General features: G+C 38.5%; 1 protein-coding gene across 2 annotated transcripts in view; it reads right to left on the bottom strand.

The window, feature by feature from the left end:
• COBL (cordon-bleu WH2 repeat protein) overlaps window positions 1-27864 on the bottom strand; it is a 157568-nt gene that overhangs the window by 16931 nt on the left and 112773 nt on the right. For both annotated transcript variants that reach the window (XM_071454868.1, XM_071454859.1), the window contains one exon: window positions 8978-9290. In XM_071454868.1, coding sequence (XP_071310969.1) covers window positions 8978-9290 — 313 coding nt within the window. The remainder of the gene's footprint in view (window positions 1-8977; window positions 9291-27864) is intronic.

Raw genomic sequence — 27864 nt, forward strand, 5'->3', positions numbered from 1 at the left:
GAGACATACATTTACGAGAAGGTTAACATTCTAAGAAAGAGAGAAATTTTTCTGATAAAACTAGCTGGAAATGCTGCATAAAAATAAATCCTTGTGGTAAGACAAGGGATTTGCAATGAGAAAAGCTGCCATTTTCTCATAGTCAAAGTTAGGACCTGTGGGTCCCTAAATGATAAATCTGACTCAAGTTTCTCTAAGAACTTCTTGGGAGGCTTGGTGAGCCTCCTGAATGGCACCAGAGGTAGAGACCACACCTCCCACCATACCTGCTTAAGGACAACACAGACCTATGTAAACTGCAGAGAAGGGAGGGAGGAAGACATTCAATTACCCAAATGCTGATACTTGGTGCCATTTTAAATGCTGTAGGATATTCAAGACATCTGTTTGGGGCTCTTAGACTTAATGTGGAAGACAGGGAAACTTGTGTCCTACCTGAATGGCAGCAGGTAAGAAGAAGCCTAGTAGCAGACATATCTCAAGTTAAATGAATGTGATTTGCAATCTCACTCATTTTGCACAGTATTTGCTGTACTGAGAGACTTGAGAACATGGCTCCTGTGAACCTGTTACTAAGTGGGGTGGGAGGACAGAGCCATTGCAAATAAGTCAAATCCATACAGGCACACTGGGCAGTTGGACATGCAGGGATGAAGTGACAACTGTGAGGTACATTGAGAGCATTCAGCTTCTCTCATGAGCCTTGGGCAGGTAAGAGGGACTGACCTACAGGGAAAACTGACATGGTTCCTCCAGTTCCAAAGACTGGGCTTTGGAAAATTCAGGCTCCCCTCCCTGGGACAGCCATCCCAGACTGGTACTGGGGAATTACATTAACCCATCTTTATGTATCCCAATTTGTCCTCTTTAAAATGAATCCATTATATTCACCTCTTACACAAATGCTGCAAAGAGAAATGCTTCTCCCTTGTCTATATATCAAGGTGGGTGTTAAACAAGAGACTGAGGCTGTAGGATTTCAAGCTGTAGGAAGTATGGCTGAAACTTTTAGAAAACAACTTGCTATTCAATCAGGCCAGAAAGATGACATTAAGCAAACTCAGGGTTTTTATATATTCATTTTTGTGAGTGATGTGGGAAAGTACTCTTCAAAAGTGGAGGTAACTGTTTCCTGAATAAACCAGTTGTTTCCACAATCTCAGAGACCATTTCTCCATTCTTTCTATTTCTTAGGCTAGGTAACTTTTTTCCATTTCTATTCAAGGAAGTAACATAACTGCAGCAGGAGAGCAGCTGGAATAAGTGCTGGACACTGTAGTCACCTAAACTGACTCTAGCCATGACCGGACCAGTGATATTTTCCGTTTCTACTGCCTCCTGTGAACTTGAGAATGAATTTTTAACCAAAGCCTGTTAAAATTTAAAAGTTGTAGACTGAACAATTCAGGACTGGTTAGATAGCAAAGTCGTCACTTGTGTTTGATGCAAGATTTCTGAAATTGGCAGGCAACTAGGAAGGGGAAAAAGCACATGGTCATATTCTGTTGAATACCAGATAACGTTCTTTTTTACATTCTTAGGCAATAAAAAAAAAAGCTGCACATAGTTTTGAGTGCAAGGAACAGGTATAACTTCCTTTCCATTTTTAGTTTGTGTTCTGTTTCTAGTTCTGTGGGACTACATCAAACAAAGGTCTTTACACTGCATTTATATCTGTGCTGAATAAAAGTCATCAGAGATTGAATTTAACTATTTTATAATCCTGTAATACAGAGGTCCAGTAGTGTCTTCAGATATGCTGCCACCCAATTAACAATAAGTACTTGAAAATAGAGGTGAGGAGGAAAATGAAGCAATTTTTCAAAGGCAGCTGGGTTTATGGTCCTTTTACAATTTTCCTCCACAGTTACTGGTCAAGAATCTAAACAGAAAGTAAATGAATATGCTTTTGCATAGTATCATTTTGTGTTGTAATGCTAGCAATCTCTAGTTTGGTACATACCAGGGTGATTTAAGCTTCCAGAGTACCCAACATATGCCAGTTCCAGGTCCTGCTGCTTAAGCAGCAGCTTGTAGTTGCTGTAATGCGGATGCACCCCCACTCCCCCTCCTCTGGCAACAGCTTCTCCACAGGAAAGGCCGCAGGCAGACAGAATTGCCAGAAATAGTCAGGAAAGGGGGCTAGCATGATTTAGATCTTAATACAGTCACATCACCTGTGTAATGTAACATTGCAAGTTAAAAGATGGTACAGTCAAATAACTTATCTTGATTTACACAGAAAAATAGAAATAGAAAAGGACCAGAGCCTTCCTCTCCTGTAAGCCAACACCAGGCCTTTAGCAACCCAAGCTGCTCTCTAATATTTAAAATATTCTACAGCTCCAAAGCATACAGTATTTTTCCAGTGGACGAGTTTAACTGAAAGGCTGATCAGTATCCTTGCCCTAGAATGACTGTGAGTATCTATTACTTAACCATAATATCCATCATATCTTTCCTCCATGAAGATCTGCCAGCAAAAAAGTGCACAAAAGTTTCCAAATTTGAAGAGTTTTCTGGAACAAGGGGAAAGGGAAAGCCAGAAATAAGGAAGGAAAACTATGTAAGAAGCAGAGGCTTGCAAATCTGTCAGACATCTGGGTCTTAATTAAATAATTTTTCTTCCCTGAGGTTCTCCCTGTCACTTTAACCCTTTCTCTACTTTTCTACTGACTGAAACTATTTCCAAAAAAGTAAAACAGATCTACCCAGTTAAAATAAAACCTATCCTACAGAGAAAAAACAGAACTAAACTTTCTCCTGTTTCTCAGAAACAGTTACAAGTAATTATACAGAATGTGTTTGCGCACAGAGGTATATATAATACATACATACACTGCTATTTTTCACTGCAGTTTTTCTTCTTCCCTTCCTGCCTTCTGCCACTCACTATTTTTATTTCTTCTGACCAATTTCCATGCTGAATTCTCTCCAGCTACTGACTTCTCCTTCTGTCCTGTCCTGCCCAAGCAGAACACAAAACCCTGCAACATTTGAATGTGAATGGGCTGGAAATTAAGCAGAACAGGTTCACCCACCCCTATCATTTCAAGCTTTTGTTTTAAACTAACTCATCAAACCCCAAACAGTTTAGTAGCAAACATCAAGTACTTCTCAGGTTGGTAACTAAGAGAACTGTCCTCCCAGCAGCTTCAGCTACCCTGACCAGAGCCAAAGGTAACAAATTCTTCCAAGAGAAAGGGAGGAAATGGGATTATCTCCGTCCAGACCCACAGCACGAACTGATCTCTGGAGGGTTCCCGTTCCCCCACCCCCACCCTGTGTCCTCTACTAGCTGTACGTGAAAAAATATTCCTCTCTCATGGCTACTGAAGCAGACACTCAAGGGAGGGGAAAATCCCTTTCAGACTTTTAGAAGGTATTTTGTCTTTTTGCCACACACAAGCCTGTATTTATTTATATCTGTATAACTACAAAGTTCCCTTCACATTTTAAAATACTTTCATTAGACATTTCAGTACATTTAAAATATTTTCAGAATAAAAAAATGTCTGGTATTTTAAACTGTTTTTCCTTCTCTGAGACAGGACAGCAGAACCACTCTTGGGAGTAACCCCCTTTAAAACACTGATTTCAGTTGCTTTTAAAGTTGAGAAACTACAAACCTCTGTGAGGTGACAGTCCACATGACACTTTATTTCATGCTCATAATCATACTACTATCTTATTTCAATCAAAATGTTTAAATTTCTTCCAAGAACAGAGTTTGCAGGAAAAGGACAGCTGCATTCTGATACATGAAATTCTATTAAATACTCAGCCCTCTGAAAAAACCAGTGGTCCTGGCATGGTCTATCTGTTCACTACTCTGCCTTGACTCTCTGCCCATCAGCTCTCCTTCCCTAAAACAGGAAAATGCCACCTCCTCATATCACATGAGCACTGTGCAGAGAAATGAATTAAAGCCTGCATAGCATGTGAATACCAGTGCAATGAGTAACATAAAGAGAGCCAAAGGAAATTAAGCAGTAATTAATTAATTCCAGAAGAGAATTTGAACTGAGTGAACAGCGGTATATCTGTCTTTTTAACTGGGTCCTGAAACTTAGAAAGAAAATAAAATTGAGTCCCATTCCTGTAACCAGAGACGTTATCATACTGCACAAAACGGGGGGAATTGACGTTAAAAGGGGAGAATCTAAGATTACACACAAAGCCTCAATATTGGAGTTACCTAACTTTGAGCACATGACCTAGCATTCCTAATAATATTATTTTAACATAATTTTTAACGTGTAATTATTTATAAAGCTCCAGACAGTAGGTGTGTATATTCTTTATAGGCGTGTAAAATTGTCTGATCCCTGCCCCTAGGAGCTTGCGTGATGACACCACACATGGGATGGGAAAAGAGGGGGTATGGGAGGACAGGGTTGCAACACTGTGAGATCATGAGATGTACTTACTGCTACATAAGCAACATTTCAGCTTCTCTGTGGTTTTCTTGTTAGTCATTTAACAATATATATTAAAATTTGGTGAACAGATACATAACACAAAGACATCAACCGTAAGAAAGGATATGAATAAAGAGAACTATGTAGTACAATGTTCAGACTCAGCAGTTAATATTAAAGCATTCACAGGCAAACGTTGCATGTAGTCAATTATTTATATGGGTTTAGCCCTTGGCACCTCCAGCTGAGGTCTGGATTCTGCTCCACCAGACACTGTACAAATGTATCATGAGATATGATAGCTGTGTTATGGTTTTTGCTGTAAAAAAACAGTCAGTGTCAGAAGGGGATCTCACAGGCAGAGAGACCAAGATGTTTTAACAGGTTAGAGGCAGAGCTAAGAGTAGGACTAGAGTGTTTTGACATTTGTTTTGATATTCGAATTGCTAATTAGTATGTATATTTGGATTACGATTGCTTGAACAGGAATCCCCAAACCTAACCAAACAAAAAGGAGTGCATTTTCAAGTTGCTACCATGAACAGAAAATTAAAACCATAGAGGAAAGACCCCAGCTTGGAAACCCTGGAATCCATGTACCTTCTTTTAGAAATTTCTGTTTCTGTGCTCTGGGAACTGAAGTAGATTAGAGCTCTGCTGTGCTGTTATATTTGTTTGTGCAAAGCCCGTGGTTGCTGTAATTTCTGACCTGGCCACAATCTTACCCTGCCATGTGCAGACAAACATATCCCACGCCAGAGACTGTACCCTTAAATACTCACAAGTTTCGTCGACTTCGGTAGTAGATGAAAAGCCTGCTGTGATATTCTAATGCTATCAGACATTACAGCCACACAGAGACCACCTGGAACAACCAGTAAAAGCTCCAGAAACCCTAAGAAAAATTAATTTAAAGCAAAACATACAACTAATTGGAGGAAGCCACATAGCAAAACATTCTTGATCTTCTGGAGCACAGGCTAACTCTTTGGAGAAAACCTATATGAGAACTGTGGACTTGATTCTGCTCTTCATTGCAGTTCTTCACAATGGATGGACAAAATACTACCTGGACCTTTTTTACAGCCCTTCACACTCCAAATATTGTTTGCTTCCACTTTAAGGGTACTTATCACAATCTACCAGAGTACAAAACTATTTTAGCACATAGCACTATTAATTCTTAGGAATTTATTTCACTGGCTGAAAAGCCCAATTTTTGGTCAGGTTTACAATTTAAAATTGCAACCAAATGTTTCCATTATTCTTATTAACCTTTTTTTCCCAAGCCTTAGCCAAATAAATAAAATTTCACTAAATAAAATTTCTGTCTCCAGTAGATCTCGGACTCAAGGAGAACTCAGTCTTACTGCTGCTAACCCCTACTACATCACAGTAGCAACACATTGTTCCAATTTCTTTGTTCTTATCTTCCTTTTAGAATTAAGTATAGATCACCAGGGTACAAAGTAGAAGATAGAAAGGAATGAGTAAACTCTGTGTAAAAATGTCCTGTATATTTTGTAGCTTATGCTACAGAGTTTTGCACTTTAAACTCTGTATAGTTTGGTATCTGTTGTTCACACAAAGTGCATTTTGACTTGTCTGGGGATTCATGAGGCTGGTTTGGTCCTGGAAGTAGCTCATTCATCAAAGAGCTAAGTAGAATTTCTGGGTTCCCAACACATTTTACTAGTGGGGTAGCAGTTGTTCTGACAGTGAAAATGGAAATTTATGTTCTCCAAATTTGTCTGTACTCAAAATGGTACTAAGAACAGATTTATGTCTGATTAAAACAAGAATTTCATGCAAATAGTTTTAAAAAATACCTTTTTCCCTTTCCTCTACACTTAGGAAGTGGTTTTTAAAAACCTAGGAGCTTGACCTCAAAAGGATTTAGAGGAGTACAATTTTCAAAGCTGCTTTGTTTACAAAGATAGGTTATGAGTGGAAATGGATTTATCTTCAAATATTCCTGGCACATTCCAAGCATAATATTTTAAAGAATATTACTCTCAGCATCACTGTTGTGTCAGTCTAAGTGGTTGCTGACATAAGATTAAAACACATCACAAATGTTAAGTTTTTGCTATATTGCTAAGCTGATCTGGAGCAATTTTGCTGTCTCAGAACCAAAAAAATAAATAGTATTTATTAAAAACAACTTCATGTCCCAAACAACAACAACCTATTTCAGTCCCAAACCCCTGTTTTTAAATTACAGACAGATATATTAGATAAATACAGAATATTAAGCATTATAAAATCACAGGAAAAAAAAGAAAGAAGAAAGTCAGAAGCCTAGCCCAATCTCCTGCTCCAAGCAGGGCTAACTTCCAAGCCAGAACAGGTGGCCCAAGGCTTCACCAGGCTGACTTCTGAGAATCTCCAGACATGGAGATTCCTCAACTCCTCAACTTCTCTGGGGAACCTCTTCCACTGCCTAACCATTCCCATTTTGAGGAATTCTCTCATATTTAATTTTTTATTTCCTTTAGAGAAGCTGGTGACAGTTGCTTCTTGTCCTTTCACACTGCACGCCTGAGAACCCTGATAGTTTTCCTTCTGTTAGGGAAAGACTGCAACCAGGTCCCTCCTCACCAACATTGCTTTCCCACTGTGAGCAGCCATTCCCCTCACACCTCCTGTGCTCCAGTGCCCCAGCCCCCTCAGTGGCTCTCCACTGGATCCTCTGAGTTTTCCAGTCTCTCTCTTGAACTGGGGGCCCAAGACAGGACCCTGCAGCACTGGCCTCTCAGAGCCTTCCTGACTGCAATGGGCAGTGCATCACACCATACTTCCAGCTTCCACTCCTTTGGCTCAGCAAGACCCCTGGACCCAAGTCCTGATGGACAGCTTCTCTGTGCACTCTTTCCAAATAGTAAAAATTATGTGGGCTTGTGGGGCAAGAACAATTCTAAATGTCATGGACAGAATATGTATCTTTGGCTGAGGTGAAAGATGTAGGGAATACTGACTTTCAAGAGGGAGTGTGTCACAATGACCTGTGGTTAATCCTTCATTTGATTAAAAAAACAGAAAAAGATCCCCCCAAATTGTAGCTGATTAGTATTGTTATTGCAAGGTTTTGCTTTGATGTCTTTGGTCAGCAAAATGCTAACTTCCTCCTCCGCCACTGAACATGCATGTGTGTTTTTCAAACCACTCTAAATCCTGCATTTTGAAGAAAGTTGGGATAGCCTATTTACCTCAAAAGGACCAATCTAAGCCTACTGAAATTAATGGGTTGCTTTTTTGGATCAGGTCTGGAATGTTAATTGCAGTTACTATACCAGCCTATCTAATCCTTTCAATAGAAACTGCATCAGGACCTAAGACACTGCAAAAGGAAAAATCACAAGGATAATGTATTCTGGAGCAAGTATCTAAGTAAAGCTTGACCTTGTCCCCATTGATACTGATGGATAAAGAAAAACCCCAAGATCATTCCAGTAGGTTAAATACTGACTTTGGTCTAATTTATCCCTAAGTTATCACCCACTGCATGATCCAAGATGAAGTTCTCACTCAGAAATGTGTGGATGGAAATAACTAGGTCATGATACATGCTTTTATGAAGAGGGTACAGATTAGCAGCTGAATGGAGAGAGACCAGAAAGCACAGACTTTGTGTCAACTGAGAATTCAGAGGAATTTCTGGCCCCTGTCCCATGACTCTGCAGCATCACACAGAGCGGATCCCTGTCAGTATTACCAGGCCACCCTCCTTGCTGGAGACCTAGCTTCCTATTTGGCCAGCTTGTATTTGCAAAGTCCTATAAATTTTGGGTTCCCTTTGCAGCTCTGCCACCAACTATGTGAGTTTTGGCAAACAAACAGTGTCAGAGTCATTTGTGCTTGAAGGCAGTTTCTAGTTAAACTCCAGGTTCTCGTATTTTCTTGCAAAAACTGCAGAAAAATGTTTGTTTATGGTGAAAAAAAAAAAGAGGGAAAAGAAAAGAAAATATGCTGAAAAGACCCCCACCCCAAAGTATAACACCAGTGGAGGTTAGCATTAGGTGAACAGATATATATACACATATAAACATATATGTGTGTATATATATAAAAATATATATATGTGTGTGTGTGTGTGTGTATATATATATGTATGCAAACATTTCCAAACCAATCTCCAAAGTTCACTGCATACAGTCCTTTTCCACCTGGCTTTCAGTGGCCTGAATTTTCTATTATATGACCTGCATGTAATTTTTCTGGATCAATATATGGTAACATTTTTTAAAAACTCCAGGTGCTATCAGAAGTATAAAATAAACCAAACTGTAACAGAATTATTTCATATTCCTTGAAGAAATCAACTCTGGAGGGCAGCGGTCTTTTGCAAGAAATGTAACTGCAAGTTCAAACAAAAAAGTGACCTTTGCCTGTTGCTACAAGTATGTCGCTTGAGGGGATTTGGCAGTGAGCTTTTCACTGGGAGGAGTCACTTGGCATTGGTACTGGTTTATGAAAGAGCAGAAGAAAGTATAAGTTGGTTTTCTTAAATGAGTCCCTAGCAGGAGGACAAGCGCTGGTGGCAAGCAAATGTTTACCTCGGCGGAGCGCGGTCAGGTCCCACGCTGTCACAGTAAGCATTCGGCACGGGGCCCGTCCCTGTGCCACACACTGCATCTGCCTCAGCTGGGTCCGTGTAGCCATTGACCAGCCTGATGTCTCTCAGCTTCATACTGTCACTTTGTGACTCCAGAGACACAATGTCAGACGGGGAGCTCACAACACCCGAGTCCTCTGTGGCATCCTCTGATGCAAAGCAGCTGCTTTCTGACGCCGTTTCTTCCACCTCTGATAGCTCCAGAACCGTGTCATCCACTACATAAACATTATCATGTGTAGACAGCAGGCTCTCTAAATGAAATACACCAAGGAAAGTTAGCTGGAAGTCATCAGTACATAAATCAGAGAGCTGTCCCTTTGTAATTGGAAAAACCCACATGAAATGCATTAGAAATGTGAGGGAGGGTGCTCAGTATTTGTATATAAGATAAAGATGATTTGAAAAGTGACAAAAATTATGTCCTTTGCTTTTAGAGATGTGGTTTGCTAGGCTGGTCCTCTGGGGTTTGGGACTTATAACTTCCAAAGTAAATCAGTTTCCTTAATTCTCTGAAGAAAGAATTTTCCAGGGACAGTTTCCTGAGGAATTAGACTGAAGTTTAAATAACATGGTTCAAGAAATCTCTCCTATTACTCCTTATGGCAACATAATCTGATTATTTCTCTTCTATTCTATGCCAAACAGATAATATTTCCAATAAGAAGTCTGGGTACAGGTAAAAATGGGCAGCATTTCCCAGTCAGGACACTTGGCAAACTAGACCTACTCCTCGCCCAGTGGGTGCCACTGATTTTATCACCCTTCAATTTTTCTATTTTTCAAAGCATACAAAATCTCCTAATAATTGTGCAGAAAAGTAGACAGTACCATACTTAAAATATAAACTTTTCCAATGTTTAGTTATTTATAAAGGAGATCAAGGGATATACCCTTTGCATGTTTAATTCTATTAAAAGCTACAAATTTTGAGAGGAGATTTGATACAGTATAATTTCTTGTACCCTGCTTTAGTTTGGTTTCTATGAGCTATCCCTTTTTGTGCTTTTTGGTAAAAAAAACAATTCTAATTTATATTTATAAATGTAATCAATTTCATCCTGCAATTATGCCACTAAAGGAGAGCTCCCAACCAGGTCAAAAATTTCTGTGACTGAAATTACTGAGTGACGAAACAGAATCAAGCCCAAACACACTTCTCCTGATCAAAAGGAATCAATAAAGACTAATCTAAATGTTTAATTTGGAGTTATAAGTGTGCTCCATTCTCTTCTTGAACCTCAGTAAGCAACAGGAAGATTAAACAACAGTTTATGGTCTGATCTTCCAGACACTTGTGGTGGATGTTAATTACATGAGAAGTCCCAGGTCTGCAAGTGTGACTAAGATTAAACATACACTTCACTGTATTTTAAGCTTGGAATTAACAGCTTTTTGGAGAATACATAAAGCTACAGCTCAACAAAAATGATCAACAGAGAGAAATACTTCTGAATTCTGCTGTATACACAAAAGTACTTTTTTCAAGTCAGAGAACTGAAAACAACTTTGTCAAAGACTGTCACAGAAATAATTTTGTCAGGGTATAGCTTAGCAGTGAAGCTTTGAGTAAAAGCAGAATAAAAATCAAGCCAACATTCTCCTTGACTGAGGTTACAAGATGCCATTAAGTACTGAAATTGATTTCCGACAGTAGAAGCAATAAAATTCAGAGGGTTACAAATCATGATTAAACTTTTAAGTGCTGTCAAGAATTGATATTAATGATGGAAGATGATCCAAAGACTCTATTGCAACTTTGGAAGCAATGTTATTTGATTTCTTTGACCTTATTTTCTGTAACATTAGTTCTAGATTCTGGATATAGTCTCAGAGATTATTCCATTTTAAAATGGTAATTACAAGAACAAAGTATGTGCCGCTGAATGGATTTGAGTATGCTAGCCATAGAACTACAGTTAGCAAAACACCAACATGAAGGATAAATATTAATAGTTTGACATTGAACATCAAATAATAAAACCCCACAAAAAACTCACTGTGAACAAACAGGTATGAGTATATGGCTTCTTGGCTTTTAGATAAACAAAAAAAAAAAGCCCAGTAACAAACATTAGTAAAAGTTACAATATGTTAAAACCAGGACAAAATAGGATAACAAAGAAATCAATTTATAGAGTGGCTGTTGAAGAGTGAAAGGACACAGAAAGATTTTGAGGTAATGCACAATGCAGTATATATACCTTGATGCAAAGAGATCTCTCTGTAATACATGACAAATCTATTGTCACATGGATGCCATAAATGACCTCCACCCTATAGCTGGCATAGTAATTTATAGCCAAGTACCTACTCCCAGATCCTGACATGAGGGGGGCAGCCTTTCCCTCACTCACTGTCTCTTGCATTTCCTCATCCTCTTCTTGCCTGCCTGCAACTATTTCCTGCATCTTTCTGCTCACGGATTTAGATCCTTTTGGTCACAGAACCCTACTTGCCTATTCAGTAATACCAACACTCAAGTCTCTCCCTGCTCTGCTGCAGGATCCCCAACTCCAGCCCACTGTCCCCACATGTTGACAAACAGAAGGAAAACCAATCTCTTGTTATCAGAGTTCATGGGTGAACTGATCCCTGTTACATCTGGATCTTGGCAGCTGAATCACTCAGGCCAGAATAAGAACCTTCTCATTCAACAGCAGTTTTATTCTGAAGCATGGAAATACAAATAGACATCTTTTTACTCAATGATTAAATTCCCAAAGCTCAAGCAAAACTAAAATGTTCCCCTTTCTTCAAACCTATCAGTTTGACAAAGTGCTTCCCTAATTTTTATCTTTACCAAGAAGATTCATAAATTTTTAACACAGTTAGCACATGGCACTGAATAGAGTTATTGGCTGAGGCAAACCATTTTGATTGCCACTACTACTTGTCTGAACATGAAAGCACACACATAAAACACGACTGTGATGGTTCTGTTTCATGTTAACAACCCTGTTTCAGCTAAGAGCAGCACTAAAACACCCCTGTTTCAAATTTGAGCCATTCTTGGATGGATTAAGTAAGAACTATTCTTCCTCCTACATGCTTGATTAACTCTTCACTGGTGCAAACTGAAGATGGGATGGGCATTATCGGGTAATGATACATGACATGAAGAAAGCCTACCTCAACATTACTGAGTGGTCTTGTCTTCAGGAGACCAAAAATACTTTATAAAACTTTCTAATTCTACAAGGAGAACAGGATAACATTTAGTAGTAGATGTGCTTCTGCCTTGCAAGTTTTGCATTTTTTTTCTCCACCCCACACTAACAAAGTGTGACCACAATGATGGCACCACTGAGGTTTTTTGTTGGTCAAATAAAGGAAAAAAATCTCAACATTTTCTTCTCTTTCCTCTGTCATAACATTAAGACAAATTCAGGCTCTGATCCCCAGGACCTCATGCAGACATATCCAAGTTAAGAAAGAGTATTCAGCAAGTACTTCAGAATTGAAAGCACAAATTACAACTGCCACAGATAATATAGTATTGAAAGATTTCTATACAGAAGGCTGAGTTTTCAAATGTATAACAATTTTCAGTAACATAACCTTATTCACTGGCATCAGGTGGGATGTGGTACTGAAAAGCACGTAGAAGTCAGTCCATGGTCTCCAAGTTATTCTAAAATTTCCTTGGGCATCTCTCCCCCACATGAAAATGGAGAGAATCCTTCAAAGCCTTGCATTGCTGCTTACCTATATCCTGCTGCAGACACTGCTAAGCCCACATGAGTGCTGCACCAGGGATCTCCCCAGACTTGCAGCAGCAGGGCTGTCGTTGCACAATTAGGTCAGCCACAAGTTACAAAGGCTTTCTTGCAGAGGGGGATGGACTAGGATGTCTGTTTGCAAAAATGTTGCCCGTGATCACCAAGAGGGAAAGAGGAGAGTAGCTCATGAGTAAGGAATGTGAGCTTCTTGTTTAACACAAAAGAGATCTTGTTGCTTTAATCTCAATAGCCTGTAAGCAATTAGGAAAACACTGAATTTTGAGTTTAGAGGAATCATATCTGCACTTGTGCAGTTTGATATTGCATATATGTACACATTACTCATCCAGAATGCCAACGATGGGGAGACAGATAAACCTCACCTGGTTTAAATGTGAATCAGCACTTTCAGAAATGAAGATTTAATTCAATATGTGAAGATTTCAATGGGTAAAATACTCACTCTGTTTACGACTATGAAAATAACCACTATCAAAATTGAATTAGATTAGAATTGGACGTAAGTGTTCAAAAGATGCCTATCCCACCTGGACTTACAAAATCAGTCACCAAAGCCCAAGTCATCACCCCTTCTGAGTCCAATGGGCACAGAGAGTAAATCCTAACTGTTCAGGAAGTGCTGTGACCTGGTTTTACAGCACTGCTGATGTTTTGTTATTACATTCAATAAGGACAGACATAAGACGTAAAAGTTGATTCCACCCTTACATGATGAGTAACCTGAACTTCACAATCATTTTAGAGATGCAGAGTTTCTCTAAGTTTATCTAACTCTTGCTAACATGTTGGTAATTGTTTTACAATTTCTTTCATAATTTGTTCCACTGCCAAAGAACTTTCTTTTCATGGACTAAAATTGCTTTGCTGTAGTCCAAGTGGCCTATTATAATGAAGTTGTAACAAATTACCACAAACTTCATGATATTAAAGAATATTAATTCTTATAATGATCCCCAAATTATAACATAATTATTTCACTGACAGTACTTAAAACTTCTATCTGGAGAAAGAAACACTGCTCTAAATATTTGTCCTGGCAGTAAAAAGTTGAGACCATCACAAAAGACCAGTATTAAAATACTGTGCATTTTTTTTCATATGCTTGGGAGAAGGCTGATGGAAGAAACAGGAAAAGATAACATTTGTTATGGCAATTATTAATAGAGATTATGAAAATGAAGAACACAGGATTAGCTTAAGGGTTTTCACACAGGTACAATGTGTTCTTGTTACATTTTACTCATTTTTCTCATGGATAAAAACCTGTATGTAGAGATAAGTGTTAAAGATCACTCAATGAGCAGATAAAGCAGTACACAGTCTGGGTGGTCTTCTCTCTATCATAATTAAAATTTTAATTTTAGTATGTTTGAACCTACGTGCATACTTTCTTCTTTTTTAAAAAAAAATTCAAAGAAACAAAGAGAAAATAAATGACCACTGTTATACTTTAACAATATTATTAGGGGAGCAGGGTAATGGATCAATTCCAAAGCACTCCTCTCCCAACTTCTGGAACTGCCTTGCAGAAAATCAAAAAGAGGCCAGGAAAGACTGAGCTGAGGTACCATGCTCTGCAGCTCCAGCCCTCCTCCAAAATGAGGATGTAGAGCAGCTTAATGTTGGCTTAGTTTATTTAGGTCACAGAATCACAGAACAGTTTCATTTGGAAAGAACCTCTGGAGGTCACCTAGTTCAATGTCCTCCTCAAAGCAAGGCTATCTTCCAGCTTTGACAAAGTAGCGGCCTTGAACAGCTTAGCTTTGAAAATCTCCAAGCATGAAGACCCAAAAGTCTCTGGAAAAAATAATAAATCATTCCCTGGGCAGCATCTAATGCTTCTCCCACTTAAGAACATTATTTTAATGTCAAACTAAAAAAATTCTAGCTGCAACTTGTCACTGTTGCAGTCTTATTATCTTTTGCAGTGAATCTCAGAGAAGACTGTCTCAGTCTTCCCTCTTCCTTTAGATGCAAGACAGCATTCAAACTCTCCTTACCCTTCCCTTCTGCAGGCGAGAGCTGAACATGCCCTGTTGTCTCAGCACCTTAATGCACATCCTTGATGCTTTGTGCCAGACTCTGCTGCCTCTGCTTTGGTGTGTCAGTATCTTGTTACACAGAACTCAAAACTGGAGTCGCTTTTGGACAATGGACTCACATGTGGCTTCATGGTAGCCAAGTAAAGGGGAATAATCATTTCCTGTGATCTGCTGGCTGTGCTCTTGCTAGTGCAACCGAGGCTGTGGTTAGTGCTTCATCCCTGCAAGGGCACGTTGCTGACTCACACAGCCCTGCATGCGACTTCCAGTCTCACATAATGAGATATTTTCAGTCTCCTTCCTAGTCTTATGCCCCATCCTCATGTTTTCCAATAGGCTCTTTAATTGAAGTCATTCTTACTGCAAACCCTGCAAACAAAAGTAAATCCATTCCTTTACACGCTAGCCAATAACAAAAATTAAAAGACTCACAAAGGACATGTCTCACCAGACATATCATCAGAAAGGTACAAATGGAGTGTCATTAGTTGCACCCTGTGAATCTTCAGCATTTCCTGTCAGTCCCAAACTAATGACAGTTAACTTAGCTACCTACGTCTACCCTCCTATGGTTGAAAAAGAAATAAAATGTGGACTCATTTAACCTGCCTTATGAATTTGAGGTAGTTAAGCACTTCCCTTGGGGTTAAAATTGTCTGTTGTTAGTTGATAACACAACAGAAAAGTATTGTAACTTTCACAAAAGCTTTTTTGGCAGTGGAGTTTCCTACACCAAAGGCAATACAAGATAGGATCAAGCCAGGGAACGAGAAGTGAAGAGTGTTCCAGTCCCTCCATTGTTTTTTCCATGTACAAGCAGCTGCGAAGATCTGTGCACTAATGTTTGCTTTTCCTTTCAAACATATACTGAAAATGATCCTGAAGCCTCTCTCTCAAAACAACACAACCTAAAATGTCTGCTGGCTCTTGAAAGTCTCAGAGGAATCTACCCCTGCAAGTAAATGTCTGCTACCCTCTCTCATTTCAGACTCTTATTTTTACCACCTGCCAAACAAGCAAAGAAAAATTTCTGAACTAATGCAGCACAGATTTTCAGACAGGGGAAAATCAACATATTGGACTTTATTATTCCTATTTCTTTCCCACAATCCTTTCTTCAGTGACTGAAAAAGACTCTCTGACCCCTGCAAAGCCCATTTGACCTAGAATGCTGCTGCTATTGCTGAACTGCTTTTCATCCTCTCTGTTTTGGCACCCTCTTGAACCCACTAGCTCCTTGCTTTTATAAAAGCCTTGTTTGGACTCTCTGACAACTCTACATCATAGCCAGTAACTAGCCTTCCTTATTCAAAGGGATCAGATGTCATAAAAGCGACACAAAGAGTAAAATGCTCTTTGACAGAAAAAGGATCATGTGTCAAGGTAGATCTTTCCTTGATTAACCAGAGAACATTGTCACTTGGCTTTGGGAAGGACAGATTTTAGAAAATGAACCAGTAGTGTGAGTCGTTAATTTCCTTTTATATACAATGAAGCATGATGGGGAAAGTTTTGTAACAGTTCCTGGTGTTCACTTTCTGAGGTTAACAGCAAGCTAGAATGATTCACAAGGTGATTTCAGGGCTCTGGATGGTCCCTTACTTCAGGTGAGGAGAGGGGCAAGGTGCCTAATTTGTGCAATTCAAAAAGACTACAAACAAGCAGACAATGTAGGTTAGAGGAGGGTGATAACACAGAAATATATTTAAGAGCAGTTATAGATAACTTCGAACTTGCACTTTCATAAATCACCACCTGTAACAGTGGTGACATGCTGTGTTAAATAACAGGGCTCTTTGGGGGTGTTTGCAGGACAGGAAAATCTAGCTCTAAAACCAGAGACTGTCCAGTAAATGAGCCTGGTGAAGAAATAACCCACTCTCCCCATTTTGCAGGGAATTATTAGTCTTAAGTGATAGATTTGGGCAATTCGCATCCTTTTCAGAGGTGGTCGGCTTTCACTCAGGCACACTGCAGTATCTAAACAAATGGACTGTGAAGGTGATTTTCATGAGCCACCTTAGAGAACACACTCTATAAAATTGCTTGAAAAGCATATGCAGTGCAATGATTAAAAGGAGAAATGATTAGTGTACCTGTGCAATAAAACAACGTTTTATTAGGTGATTTTTAAGACCACCGAAAAAGGCTATTTGCCCAACATCTCTTTTTAAACTTCACTATCTTTTTCCCCTTGTGCACTCTGCATCAATTAATTATTTCCTTAGTTTGTTAACAATTCCATAAAATCTCTACTGCAATTTTATATTTATAGCATCATCCACAGGAGAAAAACATAAGACAATTTTGCATTGTAATTATCCTTTTCTTCCCCAGCAACTGGCTGCCAGCAAACTCAGCAAAGAAGAGACACAAAAACCCAACCCTAAACCAAGCACACATACACATATGTACAGGCACTCTTGTAAGATTTAAGAGCACTTTCCAGAACTCTACTCCCAGTTGTGTATTTATTTCTGAATTAAAAGTGATTAAAAGTTAGGAAGGGTGAAAGAGAATCAGGTCAATCTGTAATAATCTATTACTGAAACCATTAGGTATTACACACATACAAATAAAAAATTTTGAACAGCTGCCTTCTAATTTTGGGGACAAAGTATACTTGTCTTGGGAACAGAAGCATTTCTACTGGGAACTGCTGCACATCTGAGAAAAAAATCTTATCAACGCAGACTTACTGGCAGTAATGGCAACAAATACTGTTTTTTCTTAATACTAAAAGCTAATAGTGAACTACAGGCTGGAGTGATGATTAACAAAATGGGATTTCATCACTCTTGCAGAACCATCCATTTCCCCCCATCAGTGCAGCCATCATTTCCCCTTCGATCTTTTTCTCTTTGTATAGGATAGTAACTTAGTCAGACAGAGTTCTGAAGTCAGACAGAGCCCTGAGAAAATTTTGTGAACAAACCACCTAACTTACAATTAAAATGGCATAAAACAGCTCCATTTAATCGGCCAAAACATACTTCAGCCAAACCACCAACAATGTAAATACCTACACAGATTTTCAACAGCTAGCTCCAAATTTAGATATGAAAACATTTTCATACACCTCCATAGTATAAAGGCACAAAACTCTACTCTGACCTCTTCTGATGTACGTGAACCGACTCTTCTTGGACCTTCTGATCGGTGGAAAACGTGCTTCTGCCTCCAAGAGGCTTTTCAATAAACTTGGGCTGGTGTTTTACTTTGGCAATTATATTTCCAGAAATAACTTAACCTAGAAGACCGTGCTTATTTTCTGAGTTATAACACATTTTACTGGGCATACACACTGGATTACTCTGCTATCATACTTCTCAGAGCCGTAAGACATCCAATTATGTCAGTAAAAGCATAAATCTAGTGAGAAACTACTTTGAGTATGTGAACACTTCTTGTCACTAAAGCAGTCTGCCTTCTGAAGCTGCGCAGTAAAGAAAAAATTATTCTAGTAGGGAAGAAAAACCAAGGGTTGGAGTACACATAGCATCTCCCTGAAGTTCTCGTGTGATACTCTCTATAATGGCATTGTACCATTTTCAAAGGATATTTCCTAGGCCCTTTGAAGACCAGACTCCTGTGCTGGGATGAGGGCAAACCAAGAGCAGTGAGGCCAGGACAGTGCATGCCAATCACACACTCCACATAAAACACTGCCAGGCACCCCTGGATCTAAACTAGCAGGAAACAGGCACACACATGCTGCTGAGGACCAGCAGGTAATTGGTTTCATGGAATTATAGCAAGAGACAGACTTCTTTTTCAGTGATACAGACATAGTCAAGAAATCACAGCAAAGGACAAGAATCAAATGCAGGGAGGGTACTGTGAGTCCAGAGGAGGTCCATGGAGATGATCAGAGGGCTGGAGCACCTCTCCAGTGGAGACAGGCTGAAAGAGCTGGATTTGTTCAGCCTGGAGCAGAGAAGGCTCTGGGGAGACCTCATAGCATGTTCCAGATCCTTGAAGAGGGGCCTTCCAAAAGAGCTGGAGAAGGATTTTTCACAAGAGCATGTAGTGATAGGACAAGGGGGAATGACTTTAAACTGGAAGAGGGTGGGTTTAGACTAGATATTGTGAAGAAATTCTTCTTTTTGACAATGCAACAGGTTTTCCAGAGAAGCTATGGATGCCCCATCCCTGGAAGCATTCAACGTCAGGTTGGATGAGGCTTTGAGGAACCTGGTCCAATGGAATGTATCCCCATCCATGCAGGGGTGTTAGACTATAGACGATCTTTATGGTCCCTTCCAATCCAAACCACTTTATGGTTTTTGATACTATGATGTCCACACACTATCCATGAAGTTTTCTTTTCCAGCAGTGCACACTGAAGCTCTTCCTGGGAGCCTTGTAAGAAGGGGAATACTGGACAAGTAGAGAACAAAGTGCTCACAGAAGAGCACTGCTGTCATGCCACCACTCCTCTTTGGCAGCAGATGGACTACATCAGATTATTTCAGACATAAGTAGAGATAGAAATACTTAAGTCAGAGCTGAATTTGGCCTGCTCTTCCACAGTCCTCGTGTGAAGTCAATTATCTCATCAATCATGCTTTGCCCTGGGGCTCTCTTTCCCTATTAACTTGAAGAAATGCAAACATGCAAGAGCGGTAACTGGATGTTACGCTTTGTACTGATTTGTGGATAGTAAAACGTTAGTGGCAGTGCCATCTCTGGTGAACAATAGACTGATGCAAGAAATGGGTCATCATCTGAACACCCACTTGGAAAACATTTTCCCCTTTCATATTACGTGCTGTTAGTATCAGCTCTTGCTTCCACTGCAGCAGTTAGGATCTGCCCCTGACTTCAACAGCAGCAGGATCAGACCATTCACTGATTAAAATGCAAAGCTGCAGATATCTCCTGCATGGGATGAATCCCCACAGGGAAAATTTGTCTGCATTTTTATTCATGTGAAGAATTTTAAGGCTTTCATTTACACAGTTCATTCAATAATAATGTGCATGCTGTATAATGGGGTACCTGATTAAGCATGCTTAAGTGCTTTGCTGGAGCAGGGCCATTTCTAGAATTTAAAGGTTTGCTATGATCATACGCTCAAAATAGGCAAGCTAGTTTGGGGAATTTCTCACCTGAGTCGATGGGCTTAAATAGGATCAGCATAAAAGGGAGAAATTTGGAAATGCCTTTGAGTTTCTTTCTTTTCAGCATCAGTTCCTCATCAAATAAGGCTGAGAAGGTCACCCAATTGTAGGTTTTAAGCTTGTCTATGAAACCCTCCAGTAACTTTTAAACTGGCTACCAGCTTCTCCTGAATGAGTCAGGAAGGATAAGAGCCTGAAGTTCAGTTACAAAAGTTTAATAAAGAGGTAGAAGGACAGAGCACATAAACTTTTTTCATCTACATGTAAAAGCTTATTTTCTATTCTCTACCAGGGATACTGATAAGAGAAGGATGAGATACTGAGAGAAGGATGCTATGAACAACAGCAAAACTTCAACCCCTAGTGTGATGGGGTTTAGATATCAGAGAACTCAGTCATTAATACAAAAGTTCAAAAGAAATCCTTACTTGATGTGGTCTGGGGGAAAAAAATAAGAAATAAAAGAGGAAAAAAAGAAAGGAGAAATTCTCAAATCTTTTTGGGTTTGAAGATCAAGAACCTCAAGGTCCTGGGATTTTAATCCCCATCTATTTTTCCCTTTTTTATTCATTATTATCCTCTCTCTTTACTGTTCTTATCCCTAAATAAAAAATTAAAGACTATTAAAAAAAAAAGGCACCTTCTCTTTTAAACTCCAAAGAACCAGGCAATTTTTTTCCTAAAGCCATTACCCAAGAAGTGTGTTTGAAAAAATTTTTAGCAGGTGTGACTGGCCACTGTTGCACTTTGTACAGTACAGTTTGTACAGTAATGCTCCAACATTACCTTAATTCTCCTGGTTAGTCATAATTTCAGCATGGTATTACAAAACTTTCCACTCACCTTAGAGCAGCCCCTATCAAACCAGCACAGAATCAAGCTGGTAGGTTGTTATTACTCTTCTCACTACAGCATGAAAATTTAAAGACTTCTGTCTCAATTACTATCAGCCTGCTAATTTTCTCAAAGGCACTAATTTAAGTCTGTGGAAAAAACCACAAGGAGTTTCCCTGTGCAGGGATTTTTTGTGTAGAAGAAAGCAATCGATACTTTGCCAAAGCCTTGTATTATGAACAGTGGCATATATTTAACGTACTCTGGAAGTGCAGAAAAGACATTCTAGTACAGTCTGTGTCCTTTGTAAGAGCAGACCGAAGACAAATGATTTTATTTCAGGAAGATCTGAATCCCATTGATTAGCATGATGAATACAGAACAGGAAAGCTGCCAGGTACGAAGGAAACTGGGCATGTCCACAAGGGAGTGGAGCAAACAAGCAAATTACAGTATATGCATGCCTTTTTTTTTAACCTAAATGTTTTCATTTGGAAAACTTGGACACTTAAACCTCAAGGTTTCTTTAACTGACTGGTCAGTTAATCAGCATATTGTTCCAATTCTCTGAAGGCAAGCAGAGAAGGGTTTTAGAAATTAAAAAATACAGTTTTAAACTGTAAGTAATAAATAAAATATTCACATACATTGTATTTAATCGGGACAGGATCTCTTCTGGGAAAAAAAAAAAGAAAGAAAAAAAAAGTAAAAAAAGATATTTCTTATTTTTGGGGAGAACAGTGGCATAAAAATAATTGTGTCACTCCCAAGCATTGATTTAGCATGTCTGAGACTGGGAGCACCCAAAAAGGGTTTCAGAACAAAACCAATATACCAGTGCATTCACAAAGTAGTCCCCAAAGTGTCATCTACTTCCAACAGCACCTGGAAGTTCCAAAGGGTGGCCCTTCTGCAGTCCTTGGCAGTCCACTGTGAGGCTTTCTGGAGAACAAGTCTGTAACAGGTTGTTTGCCTTCCAAAATGCTCCATCTCTTACAAGTAAAAGTGAAGTAAACAAGGCTCTGAACTTGAACTGAAAGCCAGTAATTATTTTTTCTTACAGTCTTTATAATTCTTACATAATTTGTCATACTTCTTATGTTTTAAGAAGTATATTCATTTAAATCTTGACTGTTTCATCCACAGATACACCTTAAAAATAGATCTCTTGCATGTTTCCACATAGTTGAGAAAAAAATATTGAAACTATTTCATCATTTTAGGTTTATGCTTTTACAAACTGTAAAAATATTTTCCTTTTAGTTTTTACCTTCTTGTCAAGTGAAAAAATTGAGGAAAAAAAACATGGAAGAGAAAAATGCTTACATACACACTTTAAAAATCAGAAAACAATAATGATTTTTATCAGATGCTTGAAAAGTAGAAAAATTTGTTGTTTTGTTTACTCTAACAAGTACGCAGATAATCCCCTACCAATCTTCAACTGTTTATGGGAGGGCACCATATATTTAGCAACTTTATTTTCACCTATTTTCACCTTTTAATCCCTATAGTCTTAGAAGAAAAAATTGTATTTGTCCGTCATGGTCTTCCTTTCTTGGTCTTTCCTCCATCTTCTTTTGTCTTTGTCCTCCATTACACCCAGACTTTGCTTATGGTAGTAGGTTAGAAAGTAATTATTTTATCCATGCCAGGAACCACAATTATGGAATCCACAAAAGGAGCTGACAAAGGAGAAGCTGTCTCTGCTCTCAGCCTTTGCTGCCTCATGCCCGAAACCCAGAAGTGAATGTGCATGGCCAGAATTCTCAATTTCTTAGCAGAAAGTAGGTAGGCATTTTAGTCAGTGTTTTCTGACTTAGAAGTGGTAATAGGAAAAGCTGGGTATGAGCATGTCTAAGGATGGAAAAGCACTTTGGTATTAGAATCATCACCTACCTGAAAAAGAGAAGAATTTTCAACAGTTTGTTTACTGCAGCTCCATGAGCATTGCCTGCATTTGAATCAGTAGGATCTTGCACTACATATGCCACTTAAAGCACCAACCTTCCAGTTTTATTTGGCCCATACCTTGTGTGTAAACCTGGCATAACTTCAAATTCACACCCAGGATGAAAGTTCTCACACACACACTTGCACCACATGCATGTTTTTGGTTGAACACACTTGTTTAGCCCCTCCTTGTTACTGATGAAGTGTAAGTTGTTCTGTGTGTATGGCTGTGACAACATCCTCACATTCCACCATTCAAGGGCAGCAGAGTGTGCCTAAGATGCCACTCAGTTATTAAAGATACAGCTGCTGTAGTGAAAACTGCTCTTCTTTTGATGAAGGAGGAGGACAACAGGGAATTTGGTTTCACTTGGAACAAACATTCACAGTTTATCCACAGACCACTTGGATTGCAAAGCTGGTCTGCAAGGGAATTAAGAGAAGAAATGTCTTGACATTTAGTCAGGATGGGAGAAGGGAAGCTCAGGTTTATTCCACACTACATGAAATAGGTAAGTAGCCAGATAAAAATCTAAATACCAGGAAATGTGTCTAGAAAGACTATTTGATTCGCTGGGGTCTAGTCCCATACTAATGTAACCAGAAAATATTTTCTTTGATTATTTAAAGTGATTGTGCTTCCTTACACTCAGACAGACTTCTGGCTCAAAGTGTGCAAAACCACACCTCTTATTTCCAATACAGGCAGGCAGCACAGTGTAGGGGAATGTAAAGGAATATGAAATTACCCCCACTTTCCAACCAGTGTTTGTACCCAGGACTCAGTCTCCTTCCTTAGAACTTTTTCAAGGTATGAGAAAATGAAGCAGATCTGGTGACCCAAATTTACTATTTTCTTATTAGAAGTGAACAGAATAAATAATTTTTTCATATTCAAGGTACATTCAAGGAATATAAAGGACTCAACAGGTAGTTGATACCTGTTCAGTATGCTGCCAGCTTCTAGAGTCATTCATTATTTCTTTGGGCTTGATGCTTTCAGCAGTCATTTACCACTACAAAATGGTGCCACAATAATATGCAATAAAAAAGGAATAAAGCAGGGGATTATTGCAGGGAAATATACATGATCACCTTTCCCCTTGGCCACCTCAGCAAAAATCAGCATTTATTACCTGTAAGCTCTTCTGGATAAACAAAGAATTAATTATGTCACTTTCTGTTTTGTCAACTTCTAATGAATTTTAACAGTGGACTTCTGTAGCCACAGAGCTGCTATAGCACAAGCTTATGAATAAGAAGTGTAAACAGAGACAGCAATTTTGTTTCACTGTCCTTGAGGAGGGAGTCCATAGTTTTACAATGACATCAGAAAACAACATGGCTGTAATTTTTGAGGGATGGAATAAGTTCCATTCTGTCTTCTAAAATAACATGTACTTTGGTATGGAACGCTAAATGGTGCCTACTGCATGTACTAAATATATATTGAGAGCCATGGTAGTGACTGGAAGCCAAGCTCAGAAGACAGAGCTGCTGTCATACACACACAGAGCCCAGCTTTCAAAAAGAGGCACTTTTTGAAGTGCGACAGAACAATAAGGAGGGCTTAAACTGGCTGTACACGTAAATGATGAGGGTTTGAGAATCATGACCACAGAGTTTACTTTAAAAAAGCAGAAAAAAGGGACAAATGATGGGCATATGATAGATTGGATGGCCATATGTTTAATAAACAAATGCATCATAATTCTTTGCAACTCATCATACAATTGGAACTGGATGATTTCTCTGCCAATCATTCTCCCTTGGCACTTACTGGAGCACTCTAGATACTACACACAGCTTTAAATAATTCCAGTTAAAAAACAACAAGAAGAGAAATATTTACTTTTTCCATTCATATATTTAGAATATCTTTCTCGATATTTTACCTGCCCAGAATAATTTTCAGTGCTGCACCAGTAGCACATTTTCTGAAGATAAAAATGGAATGAGTTCAAAGTTTAGTATTATTCTAAAGCCTTGTCACTAGAAAAGGAAAATAAAAAGCCATCTGCCCAGTGAGAAAGACAATATTCATTTTGATCCTCAAAGATTCCAACTGTAAAGAAAAAACCCTAAAGTATGACATGTAGAAAAGATATTTAAGGGTGTTTTGAAAAGCAGAGATTTTAGTCTCTAAGTGACTGAATTAATGGTAATGAAGTAATATGTCTGTGAAAGAAGATGGATACTAAACTGATCTGGTCATGATTTTAAAATTCTGATATTCAAGCTGATAAGATCCACCTAGCAGAACACAGCCTATCTGTACTGGCACTAAACCTGACCTACTCCTATGCACTTACACATGTTTTAAGCACGTATACCAACCATATGCACTAGTTACCACACTTTGGATACAGCTGCTATAGATAAAGAGGCAATATCTAGGCACCATAACTTGAGAAAGCTTAAAACAAAAATTTGAACTTGCATCTGGAAGATGCCGTCACAGTGGCATCACCTGAAAATATAATTTTATCTTCATTTTCTTATTTGTGAGGAAACTGATTTTAAAATAACCTAGAAACAACTTTTTTTTAAATTTTTAGTTGCAGAAAAGAGTAAAATAACAACTACTCCAAAAACTAAAAAACTTTGTGTAATTTTGTAATCTATCACGTTGAAATTCACTCGTAGCGTTATTTTTCTTGCTCTCCCACTGTGAATCTGGGACAACACCGGCTCCCTCTGGTGGCCAATGTACAAAAAGATTTCAGTAAAATCTTGCGCACCACGAAGTTTACTTAATCTGTTTCTAATTCACTAGATTTCGTATGGGTTGAGAACATTAATCAGAACAAGTTTAATCATAAATTATAAATCTGTCCTTATTCCCTAAGAGCACTGAATGTCAATGACATTGGAGTTTTAAGACAGAAATTTGTTTTGATTTATAAGTTATCTAGGCATTTATTTGTTCTCCAGAAAGAGCTCAATGATATTTTCCATTTTTTGACTGCTTATTTGATTTTCACGCCAGATATCTTAACATGAAGGGCATTTGAACAAGGCTGTTTGGTAGTGCAGATAAATCCTGAGTATATTAAATATGCTTCTTACTAATTCTGATAATAGCATTTTGGTGAAAAATTTGTTATAGTGGTGAATTTGTTATTAACTTTTCCATGTCATTCTCACTACATTTCCAATGTCTCCAAGGTTAAAATAAAAGGAGTAAAACCAAGCCAATGTCCTTTCATATCACTGCTGACCTAAGACTCCATCAAAGAGATCTAAACTGATACTCCTGCCTGTTATTAAAAATGACAGAAAAAAAACATTCTCTTTCAGAAACCAAGTTGAGGATCTCTTACAAATCCTGATTGGAAGCTTGGAACAAAGAGGAATTCCCCTCAGGGCTGAGCTGGTGCTCATGACCCAAACTTCCAGAGAGTTCCCGGTCCTGCAAATATGCTTTGCTCAAACCCCTCTGTGCACACACTCTGTTGTGCATTAACAGCTCTGTGACAGAGTATCTGTGCAATTCCACTCAACAGATTTGGATTTCTTGAGTGTCACTGGAAGTTTTTTCTGATACCATGTACAGTACTGGGGGGTTTCAAACTATCCTAATGTCATAGTATAATTTCTTGTAACTAGGATGATTTCTTATAAAGACACAGAAATCTTTCTTCTATATTTTCTAGGAATTTCACAAAAACTGTTAATTCCCCTGAACACATTTTAGAGGTAAATTTTGCATTTTAGTTAAAGACAAGGTCAATTAAGTGAAAATAATGAACTTTTTGAGATTTCACCTATAGCTTTTAAGAGCTTGAGGAGGCTACCTGAAAAGAGACTGCTATTTGTAGGAAACATGCCAGCTATGCAGAGAGAGGCCACGGCTGTATCCTTTCAAAGCAAGGAGATTTTTTTCATTAAAAATGTGATTTTGTTGAAAACTTTTGCCACCTTTCAAAGACAATGGTGTCAACGGAAAGAACTGCTTTGACAATACACCGTACTTTGTACTCAATATAAAACATTTTGTTTCACCGCTTCATTAATTTTACACTAGTTTGAACTCCACAGGACACGCAACTGTGGAGTTACAAATAGGGTGCAAATAGAGCAATGAGAATGGGTAAATTAGGTTCTTAATCTTCACATTGTGAACACCTACTTTTTTTTTTTTTTTGAGAGAAGACTTACAATTAAACCATTGTCCTGTCTTAAGAAGGTATTACAAAGTACCTGGCAGCTCAGAGAGTTCAAATCCACTCCACTTTTATTAGAAGACCCTTAGGGTACTAAGTATACTTTCTAAAGAATCATTTAAAGCTTACTAACTACATGTCATATTTGTATTAAAAACTGTCAAAGCCCACTTTAGTCATATTTCATATTATCTGTAGGAATGCTTTGCTTTCTTATTCTCCATTTTGCCTACCTGGAAAGGATTCAAGATTAACATGATTATTTGCTTGAGGGTAAAACAATAATTTTTCATCATTTAAATTAGAGTTATGTATTGCAAGTCACTCATTTAAATAACATTAATGTCTTAAAGCACAGTACATGTGAGGTCAGAATAGTTCTGGGTGTGTGCACCATTACATTACAACTCATAAAGCCTATGTTTGTAGCTCAGGATTATTAAAAATACATGTCTTATGGGTCGTTCTCATGAAGAATCTCCTTTAGCACAAAGAAGTTTTTGCTAAGTACAAACCTAGAGAAGATATTTTAATTAGAACTCACTGACTATTCCTAGTACGAGTGCAAAAAGGAGACTTGTAGAACGAGATGTATCTTGAGCAAACAGTGTTTGAGTCTTTTGTTACAGAAATAGAACACACACCTCGGTTTCCACAGCATGTCTTCAGCATCAAGATAAAATTACTCATATTAAACATCAGGATGAAAGCATAAGTAAAGAATATGAATCAGTGCATTTGGTATTAGTTTTTGGTATTCCTTTTAAGCCCCTTATAGATACAACAGATCTTCCTGTTTCTTTTGTCTTGACAGCTTGATTGATAGCCAAGATATAGAAAGAATCTTGCACTTCAACTTGGCTAGGCCATGCCCAGTACTAGTTTTGTTCCAAAGGAACAAAATAGATGCAATAAAAGGAAAATAGAGCAAATAGGCAATACAAAACTTTATATCTAGAGTAACAGG

The sequence above is a fragment of the Agelaius tricolor genome, unplaced genomic scaffold (genome assembly GCF_023055355.1).
Source record: "Agelaius tricolor isolate 1412-34295 unplaced genomic scaffold, bAgeTri1.0.p SCAF_2, whole genome shotgun sequence".
Lineage (NCBI taxonomy): Eukaryota > Metazoa > Chordata > Aves > Passeriformes > Icteridae > Agelaius > Agelaius tricolor.